At 42.5% G+C, this 23,789-nt stretch overlaps 1 protein-coding gene across 2 annotated transcripts in view; it reads left to right on the top strand.

Annotated features, from left to right (window-relative positions):
* NPHP3 (nephrocystin 3) overlaps positions 1–23,789 on the top strand; it is a 405,841-nt gene that overhangs the window by 327,648 nt on the left and 54,404 nt on the right. For both annotated transcript variants that reach the window (XM_078663854.1, XM_078663855.1), the window contains 2 exons: positions 3,557–3,797; positions 8,299–8,424. In XM_078663854.1, the coding sequence (XP_078519980.1) occupies positions 3,557–3,797; positions 8,299–8,424 (367 nt within the window). The remainder of the gene's footprint in view (positions 1–3,556; positions 3,798–8,298; positions 8,425–23,789) is intronic.

Here is a 23,789-nt window from a genome sequence, read left to right as displayed (position 1 = left end):
TTCTGAGCTGGGATGGTGCAGTGAGCTAAAAAACGGTGATGGATCAAGCCCTGATCTTTTGACTGGGTATGAGTGTTCTGTTTAACTCAGATGCTCTGTCCATCACCACCCCCTTTCTGAATGATTTATAATTGTGGTATAACTTTTAATTCATTAGGGTGATGGAACAAAATATTCTATTGCTCTGACTGAGTAACCGCACAATTTAGAGATATTCACCTGCCTAGTGGACATCTGTAACCTTTAGCCCGAACCGCCAACAAGGCGGTTCCTATCAATGTATTGAAAGTGTGCTATATGGTTCCTTCAACAGGATAATGCCATGCAGCACACTTTTAATGTTTTCTTTTTTTAATTTTCAAAAACAAAATCCCAAAGTGTGACTCGCTTTTTTTTAATTAAAAAACAAACTAATGATCCTTTCAACATGGAAGTTATCTCTTATGTGTGGGGGACAGTTCAAAGTTTTTGGTGTCACTTACAGCCACATTTTGATGGCGGTATGTGAATGTAAAAACTGGCAATTCCACTGCCCACTCTAATTTAGGCCGGCAGTCAAATGGGCAAACTTCCAATAGCTATTACCCTGGTGGAGTATGTCGGAGAAGTATGTCAACGATGGAGACGGAGTAGTCTCCTCCACTGACCTACTGTAGTTCTGCCCAACTCTAAATGAGGTGGGCAACATTTAGTTTGGCAGAGAGGCAGAGAGGGTGCTCCACCGTTGTGAAGAAGCATCCTGTCTGCCTAACTTAGACTCAGGCCCATAGTAGTGTTCCTGTGAATAAATAGTAAGTAGCAGCTAAAATAGAACCATACGTTTCACATTGGGTCGCTCACCTATCCTGTTATTTTGATGATCCATTGTCGCAATCATTCCTCCCTTCTCCTGATTTCCCCCACCATCTATCCCCACAAAGGGCTTGTTAGATTACATTCCAACAGTGCGGTCCTGAAACCCTGCTACAGCAGTCGTCCTTTTCCGTTCACTAATTTCCAGAGGCGGTTCTTGTCGATAGTAGAGATTGTCACTGCAGTCAATTCCGTCCTCTCGGAGAGGAGAGCCCTTCAGCATGTTCCATACCAGTTTTGTATCCCCCTCTAGCCATTGACTTACATCCTTTGGTGTGTCAAAATGCCAGGCTTTCTTATCCAAAAAGGACTATCGGTGTGATTGCTCTAATATTCCCTTGTGTCTCTTAATACTTTCTTCACTAGGTCAAATGCCCGCCTTGCCATCCCGAAAAACCAGACTTTGATTATTGCAGGGTAGAGGCCAACCTGATTCTAGCTGCTTGTGAGATGAATTTCCTGTCCCTAATACTGAAGGGGTGGGCTTCGATCACCCTAGGTGGTGTCATAGGTCCTCGGGTTGTAGCATGTTTTGTATCAAATTTGCCACAATTAGTCTAGCCGACGGTCCCGACTTCTACTCCGGAACCCCCACTATTGGCAAATGTTTGCATCTTAAGCAGCCTTCTGCATCTTCAACATCAGTTGCCAGGCATCTTGTTTCTTGTTTCTGACCATTATCTTCATTTCCTTCACATCGCCTGCCACTAAATCTGATTTTTTTTCTCAACCACTTCTCTAAAGTCAGCCTGAAGCAAATTCACATTAATGAAACCATATGTAGCTTATGTTCAAGGCCAGCTTTAGTATCGTTGGAGGTTTGAAGTACTTCTTTCAAGGATGGTTCAAGCCACCCACCCAAACGTCTCCTTTTGGACCCTGAAGGGCAGTTTTGTAGGCAGCAACATTGATTTTAGCTGACCTGCTGGTGAGTTGGCCAAGAGAATGTACCTTTCCATGCAACTGTACTTGTCCATCTGGTTCTGCTATTGGAAGTGTCTGCTGATTTCCCACCTCATGTGTGGTGCCCTGTCAGAAACATAGGATACGTTGGTCAGCCCCATCCAACAGGCCAATATTCTTGCTTTCCAAGACCTCAGTAACATAACGTAACATTTATTTGTAAATCACACATTCAATCCTTTGGGACATCTTGGTGCTGATTACAGGTGTTTTTTGTTAGGCATCTCTCTGTAAGGCTCATTTTATCAACCTTGGAAGGGTGATAGACTGAGGGGGCCGGGTTAAACAAGAGGATGCTCCCCATCTGCCACCTTCCCTGCTGCAGAACAGCGCCAGTGCTCTCCCACTTTTTTCCCAAGTTCAGCAAGTCTAAGTAGTCTAAACCATCCCATTCTACCTCTTAGCTGCCAGCTTCACCCCGTTAGATCGCGAGCCTCTCTATCCCAGGTCCTTGGGTTATCCACTGCTGTTAATCTTAACGTAGCCCACAGTTTATGATGAAGTGGAGGGGGAAGCCCTTGCTCTTGCAGCCACCTCCTCCAGCTCTTCACAGTGATCTCGCCTCCTAAATGCATAGTCCAACACAGCATCATCCATCCTGTGCAGGCTGATCTAAGCCTCCAGGATTTCAGAGATTTGAGCTGCAGAGGCAAAGGTCTCCTCGTTTCCACCCACATATGCCCATGAGCCATTACCCCTTGGCTAGAAGGGCAAGCACACCTTAGCGCTCAACAGAGAGGCCCAAGCAACACATCCCAGTGCCCTACACAAGGGAAGAGAGAGCTGCCATCTTCTGGGTCCACTCGCCTCCAAACCGTCCCTCAGAGTCACACAGCCCCTACAAGTACTGTGGGATTGGGGTGGTCTCCACTGGTCTTTATTCTGTTAGTATTAGCTTAGTATTGGGCTGTTTGGAATTTGTAGGTTGACAGGAGATCACTGTGAGAGCCTTATGGAAAGAGCACCATTGATCTTGGCGTCTAGGCCAAAGGGTATCAAACTTTGCTAGATGCATTCCTAATTCACAGGCGAAACCTGTTCATATAGGTGCTGCTTTTGATATTAATACAAAAATCATACAAAAACAGAGAATGTCTCAAGGGTGCTTTAGGATTCTGGAGGCAGTTTCCCCAATCCATTATTGATTTTGAACATTTCAGAGCAGCTGTTCTTAACCTGTGTTTCGGAGACCCCTGGCGGTCTGCAGAGGCCACTCAAGGGATCTGCCACTGCTTAAACATTTAAATAATATTAAAAGGTGAATAAAATGTATATAAATAAAGAAGTAAAATGTCAAACTGAAAAATGTAAAACCTTATGTAAACCTTCCCATTAAAATGTATTTGTGTTTATATTTCTTTGTGATTTGAATAAAATATACTTAATAATTTGTGTATTTGCTTTACGAATGCTTGAATATATTTTTGTGTGCTGTTTTGCAGTTTAAGTCACAGAAATTGGTTATGCCGGCCGAGGTCCCCGACCTACAGTAACAACTCCGTGAGAGTTCCAGGATTCAAATCGTGATTCAGTGGGGGTCCTTAAAGTAAAATTTAAGTGGGGGCCACAGCAGTTGGGTTGATAACCACTTTTCTAGAGAGCACAGATGTTTTTCATTTTTCCTTAATGAAGATATACTGACACATTAAGTTGTGCTTTGCACTACAAGTCCTATATCTCTCTCTCTCTTCCTTATGTCATGATCTGAAATTTATACAAATAATTCTACTTTTGTGCCTAGGGCAGCAGAAATGTTCTTAAAACGCTCGCTGGAAATGAGGGAGCGGATTCTTGGACCAGACCATACAGACTGTGCTCAGTCCTTGAACAACCTGGCAGCCCTTTATAATGAGAGGAAGCAACATGATAAGGCAGAAGAGCTGTATGAAAGGGCCTTGGAAATCCGGAAGAGAGCACTGTCTCCTGACCACCCATCGCTGGCGTATACCGTGAAGCACCTTGCGCTGCTCTACAAAAAGAAAGTAAGTGCCTGAGAGTGTTTTGTTTAGTTGAGTGTACAAAATAGTTGTTTTTGCCATATATTGTTAACAAACCCCAATTTTAAATGTTTGATGAAAGACGGTGTAGGGCCTTGAACAAAGTATAAATGCTTTACTACTCCAATTATTTCACTTTGCATGTACTTGTTAGCATGACAAGAGATGTAGGAAACTGAAAATCACCATAGAGCATCTCAATCACCTGTGTTAGAAATGTTATCCATCATTTATTTGTTCATAGTAAAAGGTAGGTGTTGAAGCCAGCGTTATAAACTTGTAATTGAGTCATTTGATTGCTATCTATGTATATACACACACATACAAATAGAATATAAACCTAGGGCACATGTTAAGATCATAAAAAAGATGTAATTAAAAAGAAAGTAATATAACTTAAGTTTCATTACATAATAATTAAATTTGAAAAGTACAAGTTTTAAAAAGAAAATTTATATATAGAAGCTAATGTTCAAAAACATTTTTAAAACACTGAAATTCACCAGCTATAGTTTACTGGACTAACTATAACTTGAGCCCCCTTAATGCACTGCACATGAACTCGCATATTACATCACTCATGTTAAATTACGTCATGGATCTTAACCAGTGTTTTGTTACATGTTTGGTAATATGTTATTTAGCGATGGTTTTATGTTATATTTATTGTATTATTTTATGGTTGTTGCTGTCAACCGAATAAAGATTTTATGACTGACTAACTACACCAGTTAATATTGAAGTAAACGCCAATTGTGTACTGCATTTACCACAATCCAAAAGGGCGAAAAATGTGGATATTAAAAGAATATGTAGCAGAGATAAAGAACAAGCATTTGCAATGCAATAGGTCTCGCATTAGGAAAATTTGAGCTATTGGTTTTGTAAATGACACATTTTTTATTTATGTGTTGGTATTGAAAATAGCGAAATTAATAGCTTTGTCATTTACAATGCCAGTAGTTATAACTTTCGCAAATGTGACACCTATAGCATTTGTAATGCAATATGTGTTGTATTTACGTGACTTACATGTATTGATATTACAAATAACAATGGATTTTAATTTTTTTTTAAATAATTAAGACTTAAATAAAAGTTATTGTAATTTATAATAGCAATAGCTTAAACTTTTGTAAATAACTTTTGTGAAGATTATGTTCAGTGTATTTTAAAATAAAAATCCAAGAACATAAGTAAAATATTAACATCTTTTTCTGACATTTGTAATAAAGCTTGAAACATTGAGAGAAGATATTTGAACCAGTTGTTGTTGAATGGTTTCACAGATTGATGTTGTGGTGGCACTGAGTGATGTTGTGGTGGAGACGAGTGATGCTGTGGCGTTCAGTGATACCTGCAATCCTCCCCCCAGGCATCGTCTTCTATTCTCCCAAAGTCGATTTCCAATTTGCTTCTCTGGGCATCCAATGGGGGCAGGCTGTGCATCAGCATGGAGACATATATTAGTGATACAGCGTGTTTGTGAAGAGCGGCCTCCCAACACTCTCCATTCTAGGACGTTTCCTCTATAACCTCCCAAAGACGGTACTCAAAGCCCTACAGGATGTGTGACCTGTTGGTAGCATAAATCTTGCCCCCCCTCGTCAGTTCAAATTGTGTTTGGAGTTTGGTGAATGGAATCATCCCTCCGTCCTTCCAGATGTCCACCACTTTCAATATTCCCAATATATCCCACTTCCTGTGACTCTCCACATCTTTCAGTTATGTTAGCAATGCCGAGCCGCAGAGTGGGGTCTCCAGTGTCACACATTCCCTCCAACCCAGTGCCCTTGGCGCTTCCCGCCATATTCTAATCACCTGGGCAGTTGTGCCTGGCAAAGAGTTCCACCTGCCAGCCCGACAGAGCCAGCGATGGCGCTTCCTGGATCCATTGCCCTCCTGTCTGCATATATTCATAGTTCTTGCTGAATCGCAAATACTCAGTCATTAATTACCTGACATTGGGCTGCCCAGTAGTATAACGTCAGATTTTGGAGGGCCACAGCACCATTTTCTGGCTTCCGTGTCAATACTGATAGGGCAATCCTCGGTAGGCCCCCATCCCTCTGCGGGCCGCCATCCCAGAACAGCTACCTGGTTGTCGTCGCAGCATCTCTGAAAAAAAATTGTCTGGGGCTCTAAATGGTGTATTCTGCAGTGTGAATATATAGACATTTATGGAGGAATTTCATTTTGCATAGGGCATCTTGGTATAGTTCGGAAATTTGAAGTCTTCTCCAGTGTTACACCACCCCTTTATAGTCATGCAAAGTATCCTCAAGATTTTCTTGGTAAAAGGTTTCCCGTTGCATGGTAACATAAATGCCCAGATACCTGAACTCAGTCCGCACCCTTCTCAAGGACCAACCTCCACCCTTAGATGGGATCCATTTCGACGAGGGAAACGCTATAGATTTGTTCCAATTAATGTGGAGCCCAGCATATGCACCAAACACCTCCAGGATGTGCAGGATACAGGTGAACGAGCATTTGGGTCAGCTACATACAATAGTATATCGTCTCCATAGATCGAAACCACATCTTCCCAGTCTGGGTCCCATTTTAGGGCCGTGAGTTGGGTATTACATCGAATCCAAGTCACCAGAGGCTCGATAACAAGTGCGAACAGGAGCAGTGATAGGGGACACCCCTGTCTGGTGCCTCTACCAAATCTAAATCCCCTCAACCTTGCCCCGTTCATGTGGACTCAACCCAGCGATTCCCGATATAACAGCCCATCCCATTTCAAAAACATTGGTCCAAAGCCCGTTTTATGCAGAACTGCCATCAGGTACGGCCATTCCACTGAATCAAATGGCTTTTCGTCCTTTAGTGAGAGCAGTATCATGGGCTCACCAATTCGGACCCGCGATCAACTTTAGGCATTTGGTCTGTGCTATATTTGAACATTGATTGACTCAGTCCTTGCTCAGAAAGTATGAAAGTATGTCAGCAACTTGTAATGGGAATTGTACATCTTGTTATATTTCATTCTGTAAGCTAAAAGGACACAAGTTCAACCTTAGGGCATATTACTTGTTCTCCACCGGCCAGGCCTTATCACCATTGAGGATCGCAGGACAAGACTACAAGAACAGAATGGACTCCACACAAAATAAAACAGGATCAAAAAACTCAGCCCTAGTTTTTAATTGTTTTCAGGAAAAAGAGATTCAGATCGGGCCTGCTGAAGCTGGAGGGGCAGGGAGTTCCACAATGTTGGCACTAGTAAGCAAAAGATGCACCCCCAATGTGCCCTGGAAGAGCTACGGTTCTTAGCAGGGAGATACGGTTTGATGAAAGAGTGTATATAGCGAGGACTCTTATTTGTAAAAGCAGGTTCCTAGGAGTGGAGTGGGGGGGAACTAGAGGGGGTAAGGATAACTGCTCTGCAGGTCCTACACCGCTGAAGCTCATCTACTAGGTTACTGCTGCCATGCGCTCGCAAGGTACTCCGTCTTGCAGCTCATGTTTTATCACTCCAAAATTCTTCCATACACCTGTTATTTCCAGGTGCCCATGCAAATCCTATTTTAGAAGGTGAAGTCGCACTTCTTCTTATTCAGTCAAACAGATTAGGGATTTTCGACTAGATTCATCAAAGACCCGTTTTGCGAGTCTTTAATAGCGATTCATAAGGAATCGCTATTAAGGACTTGCAAAACGGGATTCATGTAGGAATCGCAAAATAAATTGCGATTCCTACAGCTTCCTTATTTGCGATTAGCAATTTGCTAATCGCAAATAAGGATGCGATTTCAAGGGTGCAGGGGTGTCCAAAAGACACCCTGTAGCACCCCTGAAATGTGAATTTACACTGATGTTGTGCACACACATGTCCAAAGGACATGTGGGTGTGTAACATGCAACTTAGAATATGCATTAAAATGCATTTTTTCTAAGTTTTTTCGCTATTTACCACGAGGTTTGACTTCGTGGTAAATAGCGGTCCTAAATTGCGAAATCGCAATTTTTCAATGTTTCATGAATGGCATTTAAGGAATCTCTAATAGAGATTCCTTAAATGCTAATCCTCGCAAATTTGCGAATTCTTTATTAGCGATTTTTGCATTTGGGATGATGAATCCCAAATGCAAAAATTGCGCTCGCAAAGGGCCAGATTCTCAGAATCTGGCCCTTTGCGAGCGCAATTTCCTTTCATGAATCTAGCTTGACCCTATAAATGTGTTTATTTATGGAACAAAATTTACTTTGGGAATCTATTAGTGGTCTAATGACTAAGTGAGTATTTTAAATCATATGTTACTTTACCAGTGGACTGATCCGACTCACTTCAGTGTAAAGAATAGATGGCATTCAACCACAGGTTTTGGACTGAAGAACAGTTTCTTCCTTTAAGGGAATTTGTTTTCTAAGTTAGTAATAAAATGATTCAGGTGTTGTATCGTTTAGCTTATCAGAGTGATGGAGATTACATAAATGAAATGCATACATCAGTTCTATACTTTTCATCCTTTTGCAGGGCAAACTGGACAAAGCTGTACCTTTGTACGAGCTGGCTGTAGAAATCCGGCAGAAGTCTTTTGGCCCGAAGCACCCAAGTGTAGCCACTGCCTTGGTAAATTTGGCTGTACTCTACTGTCAGATGGTGAGTTCAGTGTTGTACACTCACAAACAGCATATGTCTGTCCCTGCTCATTGTTTGCATTTTCTGAAAGAGTTTCCTCAAATGTTGGTGGCCTGTTCAAATGTGAAATTCGTAGTCGAAGTTTTTATTTATTTATTTGTTTGTTTATTTATTTATTTAATGCGATTTTATATAGCGCAAACTTTACCCGAAGGTGTCAGAGCGCTTTACATAAGAACCAGTTGCAAAACATAAGGACTAAGGATTACATGCGTTACATAAAAGACACAAACAGAAAAAATTGCAAATGTACAAGATGTAAAGTCACACAAGGAACAGATACAAACAGAAATTAAAATTGCAAATGTACAAATAGTAAAGTCACTCAAGGAAGAGATACGAATGGATATACTCTGAGTCACATAGGAATGGTAGAGAGTACAAAGGCCTACTGCATATACTAGTGATTAGAGTTATCTCTATATACAGAAAAGCAGAGTTCCATTAAGTGGGGTCGGAGGGGGGATGCAGTCACAGCACCAAGGGAGAGTTGGAGGGATACACGGGTATGGAGAAAAGGCAAATCGGGAAAGGGAAGAAACATTTGAGGATCGTCAAGGGGGAAACCAGGGAAAAGGGTTAAAGGACGAGGGAATGGGCAAGATGGCGGGTCAAGGTCCAGAGAAAAGCGGCCGAGAGCAGCAGCAAAATAGCGGCCAGGACAATAGAAAAAATAAAGAAGTCCAGGAGAGTCCGAGGCGTAGTTTCTTTCATTCGAATGTCGCTGCAGGGCTGCTGCCTGCATCTGGTGTTTTCACAGCCCCGCTGCTTTGTTTTCGGAGGGGTGTGTGTGCCCCGAGGGCCGCTCCGCATGGGCCCTCTCTACTGGCCCAGAATTGCGGGGGCTGGTGCAGACGTGGGGCGGCCGGGAATTCATTGGTCCACACAAAAAAGTGAACCTATTTTTACTTACACTAGTATTTGGTATTGGCAATCCAACCTTGGCCAGTCAAATTAATAGTGGAACATTCAGATATGCTTCCTTTGTGGTTAATGATCCTTATTTACCTGCCAGGAGAACACTGTGGCTGCAGGAACAAATAGTGTTTTTTCTTTCCCTCGCTGCTCCCTCTGCCTCTACACAGAATTCTGATCCTAGCAATATGTGGATTTCTAAGCAAATATCAGCACCTGGTGTTCAGAGCTGTGCAGAAATAGATTCTGTAGACTTAAAAATCAGTAGCGGCTGGCATCTACGGGCAGAGGCGGTGTGGGCACGTGCAAAAAACACATTTTAAAAATCTTACAGGGCGAACGCAAGTCCTCCGCTCTGGACCTCCGCAGGAATTGGAAGCTGGACAGCGCCCTGATTGGAGGTATCGGCCTCAGTCGGTGCTCCACTGCGCCATGGAGACCTGCACTGACTCACCAAGCTGTCTTAAAAGCAGATGGATTAGAGAAGTTTAAAGTGTGTATGTGTGGCTGGCCGTCTCAAGACGGCCAGCCAAAAAGACATGCACACTTTAAGTGCATAGACCGCCCACCCTCCTCTCTGCTGCTGTCACTCCACAGCGACCCAATCCTGACACTTGGCACGGAATTGGGATGGGGATGAAACATATTATTTTTCATGGGAATCAGAGGGTGGGGGGGGGTTTAAGTGGGGTAACGATCCTCTGCTCCAGCGGAGGAGCCTCCCCTGGACTTAAAGAGTTTAGCCTGGAAAGTAGATGCACTGTGAGGGAAGCACTGGTCGGCGGTGAGCAGGGTTCAGTAAGCAGGTAAATGTATGAGTGTGCACAAGTTGGGGTAAAAGGTGGGCTGACATTTTGGCCGCGAGGAATTGCTGGCCTGTCTGCCAAAAGAACAGCATTTAGGGGGTGAACTGTGTGCCTTTAGAGCAGTATTGGAACATAATGGGACTTGGGGTGGTGCTATTTTAATTGCACGTTGCTGCTTGACAGAGACTCTATTTATTTGGCTGCCCACCCATTCTACCTACTGGCAGTGCTTAATTTGTAAAATAATACATTTTGGGGCCCAAAGTTTTCCTCAGAAACCCGTGGCCGGCGCTATTGAGTGTCCAACTGTTTCTTTCATCCACTACCAGGCTCTTCCTTCCTATTACTCTGTGTCAAGTTTGCCTGTCCCTCACTTGCAACCACTGGCTCAAAGTAAGCACTGCCTACTGGCTTTGGCTTGGAACTGCTACGTCTGAGTGAATAACTAGCAGCTGGTATTGCTTGCAGAAGCTGGCAATAATATTTAACTCCGACATTCGAATATTCACTTATTCATTGAAAGTTATTGTTAGTAGAGGTTTTCTTACTGGACATGAAAATTGCAATATCCTCAGCATCAAAATAAATAGCATTCAGTGCTGGGAATAAATCATTCGAATGTTAAGCGTGACCCTTAATTGAGTGACGTCCCCTAGTCACAGCAAAGTCCCAAATCTTGGGTTGACAAATTCAAAAAGTTCCAAAGAAAACGGTTCAAATTAAGTGAAGATTCAAAATGCGTTTATTCGCATTATAACGTTTGTAGAATTAATTCACAACAGCATTCAAAATAATCCAGTCTTTGAATTAGTACTTCATTTTCCAAATCAATGTTTTGTTGTCCAATGCATTTCGGCTAGGTAATAGCCTTCATCGGGGACCGGATTCTACAAATTAAATGATCACAATAAGTATACATCAGGGACCAATTCTCAAGTGCATTCTCAAATACATTCTCAAAATGAATCTCGAATTATCAGGTAAAGTTACATTTATCAATTGAATGAATTAAATGTACATGTAGCCAAAACAAAAAAAAAACTAAAAAAAACTAAAAAACGATGATATTAACCCTCCACCACAGTGAACTTTCGAAATGCGTGCGCCCTCTTCTCATTGAACCCGAAAGGATTTTAATACTCACTTCGTAAAGCAATGTGTAATCTCTTAGTTAGAATCCCTGCTCATGGGCAAACACGGTATATCCAACCGGCATGTCGGGAACAGTTAGTCCTCTGTTTAATAAACAGTGAAAGTGGACTTATGCTTATCGTGTTTTAGCGGCCATTCGAAGCCATCTATAAACACTGGGCTCAAAGTTGGATGAACAAATCCCACCGGAAGTTTGTTTTTCTATTGTGAGTCTATAGCCTGGCCGAATAAACCAAAGACTTTAGTGATGCCTAACATTCGACATTTTAAAATCTTATTTTATAGTGTTTGATAAATAAGGGAGTGTGGGGTTGGATTTGTGGTAAAGATTTTATTTTGTAAAAGTGTTTCTATAGCTTTTTATTACCCCCCCTTCATATTTTCACTCCATACATTGCAGCTGCCTAAGGTTGAAACTTTACATCTAAATGACACAAAATGTAAATCTGCCACTATGTTTAGTATCAAATGTTAGGGTAGCACCTGCATAATGACTCCATTTGCTTATTTTCCAAGTTTTTAAAAATAAATTGGCATTGACAGTGACTACATTGTTGATATCCATAGAAAAGGCGGTCAGTGCAAGGATGCATCCATGCAGGACATCTTTTGTCACAGGAAGGGCGCTAGTTGTATTACACCTCCTTGCCCCACCTAACGTTAGCAAAATTGTTCAGTCTGTGGTTAAAGTAGGCTGGTCCTTTGTTGTGCAAGTCCTGGTAGACGTGGGTCAGAGTTTGAACTGGCACCTTTTGGACAGGGAGCCAGCGGAGCGCTCTGAGGTGGGGGGTGATGTGGGCTCTTCTCGAGAGGTCGATGATGAGCCTGGCTGCAGCATTTTGGATGGTTTGCCGTCTTCTCAGTAGTTGTGAGGTGATGCCCACGTAGAGGGAGTTTCCGTAGTAGTTAAGTGAAGTATTCACATCAGTGAAGAAACATGTAGATAGGTTTTCATCATTTCTTTTGGACTGCTTAGTGATAATAAAAGAAATGGTCCAAAGTGCTGATTTATATTTAAATACACCTGCCTAAAATCACAATAGATGTTATTTTGTTATATCTAGTCTTATTGCGCATTAATATCAATTTCCCTAAAATGTTTTGGGTGCAGCATATCCGGCTATAATTTTCCAGATCATTTCAGCAAGCTTTCTTATAAACAGGAATGGTCTCGGCATCCTGCAGCAGTGAGGGTCGAAAGCCACCTTCAGCATAGTGTTTTGAAGTAGGTGAAAAAAAGAACCCAGATAATTGATTCTGATGTGTAGTAATCTTCAATGGTTTATAAAGTAGCCTCATCTCTCTTGTGGCACTTTACTGCGAGTTGTACTTCGGCCAAAGAGAACAAAATGCATCTACTTACGGTCCACTTTAAGTGAGAGAATATTTCAGCAGTAGTCATTCGTAATTAAACATTCCTTCGAGGTTACGGGCCTGATAGAGGATTTGGGGCTCGATGTTCTGTTTCTTTCGGAAACTTGGTCTCACGCTGAGTCCCCTACATGTTTAGAAAATAAAATTGTAATGTCCCAAAAACTATGTGATGGAATTAACCTGCACTTTCAGGACAAGATTGCAAGCATTGGGAACACTTTGCATGGCAATGCAAATGTCGCACAACCTAACCCTGAACATAGGACTCAGTGTGAGCCGCATTTCTCGGCATACCTGGACAACTTCCAGACATTAACAGAAACGGTCTTCCATAACCTGGGTGACAATGTCTCATCTGGTTCTCCCCTGGATCCTTTTCCCCATAAACTGTGGAAATCTCTAGGGCGTAATACCTTTCCATGGCTGAGGCAGATCTGCAATCAGTCCCTGGAAGAAGGTAAAGTCCCGGAATGCTGGAAATTGGCGGTGGTGTCCCCCTTGATTTAAAAGCCCTCTCTGGACCCATCAGTACCGGCTAATTTTAGGCCCATTTCCCTTCTTCCTTACCCGGTGAAGATTCTGGAGAAAGCAGTCAGTAGGACCCTGTCCTGTTTTCTGGAGGAGAATCTCTTATTGGATAAAGACCAGTTTGGTTTCCGTCCGGGGCAAGGGACTGAGTCCGCCCTGACTACAATGATGGATAACCTATGTATGCAGGCCGACAGCGGGAATATCCCTATTCTAGTGCTTCTCGATATGTCAGCTGCATTCGATACGGTCAATCATCTCTTATTGGTGGAAAGGCTGAAGAGGCTGGGAGTGAGAGGGTGTGCACTGCAAGGGCTTCAGTCCTATTTGGAGGGTCGCTAGCAGGTAGTAACTCTTGCACCCTTCTCCTCCGGTAAATCCCCAGTTGTTCACGGGGTGCTGCAGGGATCTGCAATTAGCCCTATTCTATTCAATGTCTTCTTGCAGCCCCTGTTTTCCATCATAAAGTCTTTTGGAGTCAGCCTAGTCAACTATGCTGACGATACGCAACTGGCCTTCTCCTTGGAGGGGGACCACGCAGTATCGATGGACCTGTTCCAGCAATGCATGCGGCAGACAACGGTCTGGCTCAGAAGGAACTCTCAGCAATTTAACAGCGGGAAGTCAGAGGTGATGTTCTGCCCTGCAGGCAGGATATCTAGACAACTGCCTTGTGACTTCAGACTCCAACCAGAGGATGACTCACTCATCCCGGTTAGGAAAGTTCATAATCTGAGGGTGTTGTTTGATGATTACCTCCACATGGAATCTCAGGCAAATAAGACCACCAGCGTTTGCTTTACTCTTATCCGTATGCTGCGCAAAATACTTCCTTTATTACCTAAAGAGAATCGTTCTCTGGTGGTAAGCAGCATCGTGGGCAGCAGGCTGGATTACTGCAATGCCCTTTATTTGGGAGCCCCTGGGTACATCTTTCAAGGATTGCAAAGAATCCAGTCTGCAGCAGCCAAACTAGCCCTTGGCAGGCCACGGAGTACCTCTTCTACCGCGGTTTTAAGGGAGCTTCATTGGCTGCCGGTTAGGGAAAGGGTCCACTTTAAAGCTCTATGTATGGTTTTCCGAGCTGTGCATGAGCTTGGCCTGGTTCCCCTACAGGAAAGGTTCAGTTGGTATCTTCCTACAAGGCAGCTTCGTTCTTCCAGTACTGGCCTGTTGTCAATTCCTCGGTTCAAACGGGCCAGGCTTGGAGGAAGGGCCTTTAGCAGGGTTGGCGCTCGACTATGGAACGAGCTCCCTCAGAACCTTAGATTAGTCAGCTCTCTGTTAGAATTCCGTAGGAACTTAAAAACCTGGCTTTATCCCATGATTTAGACCGTGTTCCCTCCTCTGCGGCGACCTGTTCTACTCTGGTCACGGTTAGTTCTTTGTCTGAAGCGCCAGGATGCCCGTAGGGTGACAGCATGCGCTATAAAAAAGCTAAAATCAATCAATCAATCATTGTAATGGTTCCGCTGTTGTTTCTGTGTAACATTTAGAAAAATACTGGAACTACTGTGATTCAGGACCATGATAGTGGATTACTGCTCCATTACAGTATACTAGTACAAGAGGACCATTGTCTTTAGATCAATCTGCGACCCCCAAAGCTTGCCATTATATAGAATCCAGGTCCCATTTGTCCTTCTTGTGTTCTATTACAGCCTTTTAGCCCGCTGTAGTGGGCTTTACCGGCCATTTAAGGCCCGAGCCGAAGGCTGTTCTGCCACTAGAGGGCAGAATGTTCTAACAAATATTAGAACATTGGAATGTTGGGAGCTCCATTGCAGACAATGGAGTGCTCCCTGCTCCTACGGGCCAGTAAAGGCCTGCAGAGCAACATTCTAATGTTCTTCAAAGGCTTCTCGAAGCTCGAGGGGATTTATATCCCCTCAAGCTTCGAGAACCCTTTGTTTAATTTGTTAGAACATTCTGCCCTCTAGTGGCAGAATGTTCTAATAGCCTTATAGCCCTTCGTAGCAGGGCTATACCGGCTATTAAAGTCCCGCTGTCTCGTTAAAGTCCCTCGCCTTCGGCTCGGGCCTTTAACGATTCAGCGGGCCTTTAATAGCTGGTATAGCCCGCTACGGCGGGCTGTAAGGCTATATTAAAACATTGGAATGTTGGGAGCTCTATTGAAAACAATAGAGTGCTCTGGGCTTCTAATGGCTGGTAGAAGCCCAGAGCCCTAACATTCCATTGTTGTCATTTGCAGCTGTTGTTGTGCAGAAAGGCCTCACAGAGCCCCCTGAGGCCTTTGTTTTATTTGATACAACATTTTGCCCACTAGTGGTGGAGTGTTCTAATAGCTCAGTTGCTGGGCAATACTGGCGCTAAAGTCCCGCTCCATTGTTAAAGGCCCTCAGCCTGGTCCAAAATCGCTACAGAGGCACAATCACATAATTCCAGTGGCCCTGCCTTACATAAACCCGGATCCTCCATGATCAGAGATCTTAGGGTCCATCCTCATATAACATGCGGAAGCCTTGCTTTTTAAGACAGCCTGAGCGTTTTCAGCAACAGCCCAGTAACGCCTCTGGCTAGTAATCCAACATTGCTTCCTCACACCCTTAAAAGCAAACATCACTGACCCCCCACACTATGACGAGTTGGTAAAGGGTGGGATTACATTGAGTGCGGGAGGCTTCCTATGTTGAAACAGTGGGCAGAGAAAAGTGAGCAAGTGATCCGACGGAGGTGTAGCTGGAACAAGAGCCTCTAAATAACTATGCTTCAACCTTGAAATTAAGAAATCCCTTCCCTAGAGACAATTAGAAACAAGCAGGCCATCCTGCTTGAACAACAGAAGAGGATGTTGTGTAACAGCTAGAGCTGCAGACTTGGGGGCAGGGGACTCAGGTTTGAATCTTGGCACCGGCTCAACATCCTGTGATTCTGGGCAGATCACTTATGGCCTGATTCAGATCTCGGCTGATGGGTTTCTCCGTCACAATGGTGTTTTCAGACTCAAATATCTACACTGAAAACATGTTGATGTAACAAGTGCAAAGGGGGCCTTAGCATCCAGCCAGGGTTTCTTCAGATTGTTGACCGAAATATAATCATTAAAAACATTTCTGAAAATGAGCGTTCAGCTAAAATGTTTGTGCAAACACAGTGGGATATAGATTGTGCATGATAAATGTTTGCTTTCTCACAATGAATGGCACGGAAAAAAATAAAATTCAGTCAGCAGTTCCTTTATTTGGTTTTAAGAACGTTCTTCAAGGTGGTCACTCATATGAAAGCAAATATCAACAGATGAAATAAATGTGCAAAAATCAGAGGTGGGCAAGCCACTGAAAGCTTGAGCCAGATGCCTGATCCAACTACAGGTCCTCTGAGAAACCTAATCCCAGATCAATCCGAGCTTTCATGGGGAGATGTGGCCTAGTGGCAAGAGCGAATCTCAGCCTCGCCTCAACATCATGTGACTCACCTTATCTATGTGCCGAAACAATGTATAAGGTAGTCTGTCTGTTGTTAAGCGCCCTTGTGCCAGATTTCTGCTATGCAAAACTCTAAAAAAAAAATGTGCGTTCTGCCTGTCGCCTTATACACCACGAATTACAAATAAAGCATAAACCTTTGATTAAGGCATACATGTCTACAGACTACATTGCACAGTGTAAAACCTGAAAACCTGGGCTCAATCCTGATTTAACAAACTATGCGGTCCTAAGCGTACACTTTATTTCAATTCTTTCTTTTATCTTCATGTTCACGTGTGACAGCATGTTTAGAGAAGTTCAAATTGAGCAGCTACGAGTTTGAGACCGTGGGCCTTCTGTACTTAGTGACCCTTCTCACAACAAACATTAGATTATATAAGGCACGTTTGGACATCGTGTGACAGATGTAGCGCCAACAATAAACATACGATTAACGTATGAAACTTGAAGAATCGAGTGCAAAGAGACCAATTGCAATAAGATTACAGTGCCCCCATAAATCTGCCCCATACATGGCTCCACTACAGGCTTGAATCTTGTATATCATCAGGGGAGGGAAAATAGTGAAAGTGGATGATCTATTGGAAAAAAAATTAATGGACCCAGTTCTTTGCTTTACGATCATGGCAGTTTTCTGGACCTGTGTTACCTATCTATGGGAGACTTCCAATCTTACAGCCAAGTAATCAAATTCATGGGCCATCTCTAGATCCCCCCCCCCCCATGAGTACCTTACTATCGGTGCAAGATAGAAGCAGGGACAAAGGCAAGATCCGGATCTGATGGACATTCAATTATCCTTGACAGGTGCTATTGCTTCATATGTAATATACTTACATTCAATTATCCTACAAAGGCACTAATGCTTCCTGTGTAATGTACATGCTTTTAATTGTCCTACAGGGGTGCTATTGCTTTCTGTGTAATATACATACATTCAATTATCCTGTACAGGCACTATTGCTGCTTTTGTAATGTACAGACTTTCAATTATCCTACACAGGCGATATTGCTTCCTGTGTAATATACATACATTCAGTTATCCTACATAGGTGCTATTGCTTCTTGTGTAATGTACATACATTCAATTATCATACACTGGCGGATAATCCTGCCTGTGTAATATAAATACTGCGACGTTCCAGTTTAACAGTACTCCTATTGTAGTTTATTACTAGGTTGTACCATACAATCACATCAGTGTTTAGAAGTACCTTCTCTTTCAAGCAGGCGCTGATAGGGAGTAAAGTTCATCTTTATTTTCACCCATAATCAGTTGCTATTTTAGGTGAGGCATTGCAACTGGCAAATACACACCTAGAATTAATAGAAGCAGTGTAAAAACATGTAGCTGTTTGATCTGCTTCAAGTACAAGTAAATAAAGCTACATTAATTAAAAGTTTCAATTCCTGAACACCACTTAGATGCGACAGCCCATCCTCCTCTGGGGGCTTCGATGAGCATGGCCTGCCCTTGGCAGAACAGTAAGCCCTGCCTCTTTTGTAGATGGGACAGGAGTTAAAGTTTGGGTTGTCCAATAGTTCTGAACTGCTGCACTGCTTGTGAAATTCCTCCAAGGAAGATAAGTGGGAAGAAGGTACAGGCTGCAAGATGAGTCCTCCAAGACTCTACAAGGTTCCTCACCTAAGACACATAGGGTAATGTCCTGTTTACACACATCAGCAGAATAAGTTGCTGGCCAAAGGATAGAATGATAATCACCACAAAGTTGGATAGCCCATGAACCTTTCTCCAGAAGGAGTACAGGCTGATCTAGATCTTTATAAAGATACAGTGGTCTGACTATAGAGTTGTCCCATTTGCCATTAGTATCAAAATGGACAACTTGATAATTGAAACCCACAAAGTCATGGGGCAGCCATTTTAAAACTTAAATGTGGTTGCTTTAGAATGACAAAGTTAGGTGTGATACTTTACATCCTCCTTCCTTCGAAAATGTTGCTCTTCAGTGCCTTTCTGTTGGAAACGAGATGCCATTCATCTGGCAGGTTGATCCTCCGAGTTGCTGTTACCCGGGCTATATATGTTGCATTCTATTCTGACCCACAAGCATTCTATCATCAGACCAAAGTTCTTTCACTGGCTGATAGATTTGCAACCTGCTGTTGAGATATTCTGTTTTGAATCAATAGTCGCTCATTTTAAATGAATTATTTTGCTGACTAAAGCCAGTGTGGAAAGACTTGGTTGGTCTTGAGGGCTCTTACTGCTATATTTTGGTGGACAAACAGGTTCTTAATGTTGGATGCTGGATGACACAGAATGTTTTTTTGTCTGCATTTTTTTAAAAGCTGTGTTTAATTTGAAACTGGTTTCAGATAACGGCGTACAGTTTATGTAAAGAGTAGCACTGTATGAACTACGGTCAGGGAGACTTGTCGAAATAACCAAAAGGTCTATCGCAGAATTGGTGCTGCTGCTGCTGGAGTTGACCTAAGGGGCAGGTCGCAGTCGAGCTTTTGATCTTTAGGGCCTCTTAAGAAAAAGGGCACCGGTGACCAGATTAAGTCCTGGTTGGTTATGGACGTTTGTAAGTGTTCTGGTGCCAATGCTTTGATTGGAAGTGGCATTAGAACAGTGCAGGAAGAGCACAGAATGATTAAATGTATGATATAGTCCTAAAGCAGTATAGGATGTGCAGTTCAGTTTGGTCGAAAATGGGCTTAGCAAATCTGCAATTGATAGAAGAATCTGGGACTGCTTGACATGGTTTACCCAAGTTTCCTGGATTGTAATGTGTAGATGGAGTATCCTGAAATTCCACTAACATTCTTCATGATCATTGGTGGTGTAAACATCAGGTATTTGTTTATGCTCCTCATCATCCTTCCTGCCCAACAGAGTGTAAATGCACACACGTGAAGCAATTGCGATGCCACTTTAGCCTATGAAAAGACATCAAAGGTACAGAGAAATGAGTGCAGAAGTGCTACATTTCCCTGTGGTGCTTTGCAAGAGAAAGGTGCAAGGTTGAGTTTTAATTTGATGTGGACGTACATTTAAATAGGTTCTGTTTACTCCAAATTCCACTGAGGGTGGCTTTTATGGGAGAAGAAATTTTAAGTTTGAAGGATGACCATGTTGTTGTTATGTTTCTTATTTAAATGAGGAAAATATGTACCTTGCCACTTTTGTTTAATTTTAGCTTTATGCATACTGTACTCTTAGTTCAGCTTGCTTATGATGCATGATGTTGAGGATTTGAAAACTTTTTGACATTCCTTGACAGTTCGAGATGTGTCTGTCGTGCTCCCAGCTCCTGATGTGAATCAGGAGCTTGACGTTTATGCTTGCTTCAATGGTGTTCAAATTATCACCCCAGTGGTGTTCCTTAAATAGTTAAGGAAGGGTTTGTGTGCACACATTGAAGAACCAGAGTGACAGTGTTAAACTCCTAAAGGTGCTCGACTGTGCTGAACGTATTTCTTCACAGAATCTACAGGTAAGTTTCAGTTAAGATAATTGTGTCTGCTCCACTGTACCTAAGAAGTATCTAGTTATACACTATGCTGTAAGTGGTGATCAGTCAAGGACATTTTGGGCTGTTTGTTGATATTCACCTATGGCAATAGAGATGACCTCATGGAAACCCATCACAAATCCTTTAGGGAGGCAAGATGCGGCCCTGCAATTGTTTCTTTACCTCCCTCTCCATGGCCCACATGCATCATTGTGTCTTTTTGCATTTCTTAATTTGCGAAAAATAAGGAATCGCAAATTAAGAAATGCAAAATGATATGCATCAATATTTTCGGTATTCTTGTGGGATTCGGTAAAAATCGCATTTTTTACCGAATCCCAAAGAAATACCGATTTCTTAACTTAATTTTCGCAATTCCCATTGATTCCTATGGGCCAAAAGGCCCATAGGAGTCAATGGAAATTGCGAGTGGCACTTAGAAAATTTCATGGGTGCAGGGGGGGGTCCAAAGGACCCCCCCATGCACCCCTGAAATGTACTTTTCAGCATAAGTTACATACACACATGTCCTAAGGACATGTGTGTGTGTAACTTTACAGTTTAAAAAATGCATTTTTGTGCATTTTGAATCAATTTCGCAATTTACCACGAAGTTGAACTTCGTGGTAAATTGCACTTCCAATTTAAAAAAACGCATATTTTTCTATAATGATGCATAGCATTTAAGAAATCGCACAATTGCGATTTCTTAAATGCTAACGCAATTTTAGAAATCGTAAAAAAGATGCGACTTCTAAAATGGCATGATGCATCCCAACAAGCACTTTTGCATTCGCAAACGGCCGATTTTAAGGAATCGCACCGTCTGCGACTGCAAAAATGCTTGATGCATGTGGGCCAAAGGTTTTGCTAGCAAAACATATGTTGGGATTGGTGAAGTTGCCTGTTTTTAGAACCAGGTAATCACTGTTTGTTTCTGGACATTTTAGAGCATGCCCTGTGTAGTAATCAAGTCCAGACGCGTAGAGGATTTTCAGATGTTTATTTGTAGTTAGTTACAGGTCATACATTTAAGTCCATTACAAAACCCCACCAGGAGCAGCCAGCATGCTGCTCAGCCCTTCTCAACTGACCTCTCTGACTCCCATTATTCTGTAACGCATCATCCATGGAACATTCCACTGGCAGAACATAATGTGGCATGAAAGCCAGGATACTACACCCTGGGAAATAATGTGTTGTTTAAAGCTGTGACGACCCCTCAAGGAAAGCATTGTTGTGAATCATGATATGGAGTATTTTATTCTATGTTGTGCATTTTATTTGTTAATCAAATAATTTTTTGGCAGGTTAGAAGGTACGTACATGAACATAATGTCTGCTTATTAAAAAAAGAGATTTTTACTAATTAAAAAAACTCTTGCTTTCTATTTAGAGAGACTTTTGCTGAATCAAACACATTTGGCCTGTCCTAAAGTGTATGCTAAATTTAGCTTTTGGTACATTCCAGTACTGTTACTAGAGAGTACTGGTGTTAACAAATGGATAGACTGATCTGTACTTAGTCAGTTCTGATACAAAGTTTTACCTGACGATTCCTCACTTCTGAATAGCCAAGGCTTGGACTGGATCCATAGAAACATTTGCAATAGCTCTCTGGTGCTGGCAGGTAGCATTGACTCCATTATGACATCAGATATGGAGTTGTGATGTTGTCTTCAGAGTCCTAAGGCAGTGAGACCGGCATTGCAAAAACATTTCCACACTAGTCGAGGTGTTCTGGATTTTCACTTTCTTATGTGAGGTTTCTCATAATTCAAATTTCATATACTTTGGTGCAGTGTGGTCATGTCCTCTCCAAAACACTTGGACTTTAAGCCCAGTTGATGTTGTAATGGTGCTATGTCCATCATGGTCCTGCATGGTGACTATCTATAGTGTCTTAGTTTGTGACATGACAAGTCATCTTGTAATCTGTCAATAGTCAAGTCAAGTCAAGTCAAAAAGGCTTTATTTCGATAAAAAAATTTATCATAAAAGCAGCACATGAACACAATACACAGTAATTTATAAAATCAATAGAGCACATATAAAACATTTTTACAAATTTACAAACAGTTCATTCAGAGAGTAAAAAGGAATTAAACAGTTAATTTTAGCCTCTTGATACGGATGGACCAAGCCCATGATAAGAATTTAGCTAAAACACAAGCATAGGTGGGACGGCTATCAGACATTAATATCCTGATTGCAGTCACATGACTCTTGGTACCTAACTGCCGACATAAATTTTTGAGCCAAACCCTCCTTGGAATTGCATACTCTGTGCATTCAAACATAAAATGCGCCAATGACTCTGGTTTAAGTGAGCACGCTGGGCAAAGCTCTGAGGTTTGAACGTGTGATTTCCAACTTGAAGTAAAAGAATAAAGGGGAAGGGTTCCTGCTCTAAATTTAAAGTATAGGGCCCTATCAAAGGGTTTTTGAATAGTGTCAAGATACACTTCCCGTTTAGGGTGGTCTTTAAATTTCAGGAAATCCTCAGTAAGTCTGCCCATGATAGTACTAGTATTTCTTTTTGTGGAGATCCAGTCCCAATAAAGTTTCTTGAGCGTTAACTTCGGGGGAGAAGTTCTATTTATCCACGCCTCATTAAGGCCCAAATTAGCTAGCAGCAACTTCATGTCTCTTAGCCATTTAATTTTGTGCCACCCGGGTAGTGACATGATTTCTGCAAGGCCTTGGGCATATTTGCTGAGTTCCTCCACACGCCACAGAAGCGCCCATAACAAGAGTGGTCGAAATTTTGCGAGGTCATCATTTGGGCGACATCCTAGGTCCAACATTAGCGGGACCGTGGGTGTTCCCTGCGGTAGAGACATAATCGCTCTGCAAAATTTCGTCTCAGATCTTGGTAGAGCATCGGAAATGGATGACCCCCAGAGTTCGGCCCCATAAAGGGCAGAGCTGACACCCTTGGCCGAATAGATCTCAAGGACAGTAGCTATAGGTCTTGTTTTACAGGAGCGTTGTTCTTTCAAAAGAGCTCCTGTTATTCTCTTATGAGTTAAAAGCATTTTGTCCAAGTGTGGTGTCCAATCCATTTTATGTGAGAGGCGTATCCCAAGATAGTCGAAAACTTCGACCCTTTCCAGTGGTTCAGCATTCAAAATAGGGGAGCGGACTGGTTTTTGGGAGGATTCAGAATAAGATATTTTGTCTTACTAGTGTTGATTACCAGGCCACGATTAGCACAGAAAGATTGAAAGTTATTTAGGAGTCTTTGGAGACCTATAGGGGTTTTAGACATTAAAAGCGTATCATCCGCGAAGAGGAGGGTTGGTATGCGCTCGCCAGCCAGGGATGGTTCATCTGAAGGATGTTTCCGAAGATGCTCAACCACCCCGTTAATATAAAGGGAGAAAAGGGGTGGGAGCCAGGACACATCTCTGGCGTACACCTCTCTCTACCGGGATACTATTGGTTTTTCCCCCCCAGGGCCCCACCTAATCTGGGCAAAACTGTTTTCGTGCAACCTAACAAGCAACACGAGCAAGTAGTGCGGTAACCCCATTTCAGCCAGTACGCTCCATAAGGTCTCCCTAGGTACAAGGTCAAAGGCAGTCTTTAAATCGATGAACGCGAGATAAAGACTGCCC

The sequence above is a fragment of the Lissotriton helveticus genome, chromosome 10 (genome assembly GCF_964261635.1).
Source record: "Lissotriton helveticus chromosome 10, aLisHel1.1, whole genome shotgun sequence".
Taxonomy (NCBI): domain Eukaryota; kingdom Metazoa; phylum Chordata; class Amphibia; order Caudata; family Salamandridae; genus Lissotriton; species Lissotriton helveticus.
Note: the sequence above shows the minus strand (reverse complement) of the source record. Positions and strands in the feature narration are given on the sequence as shown.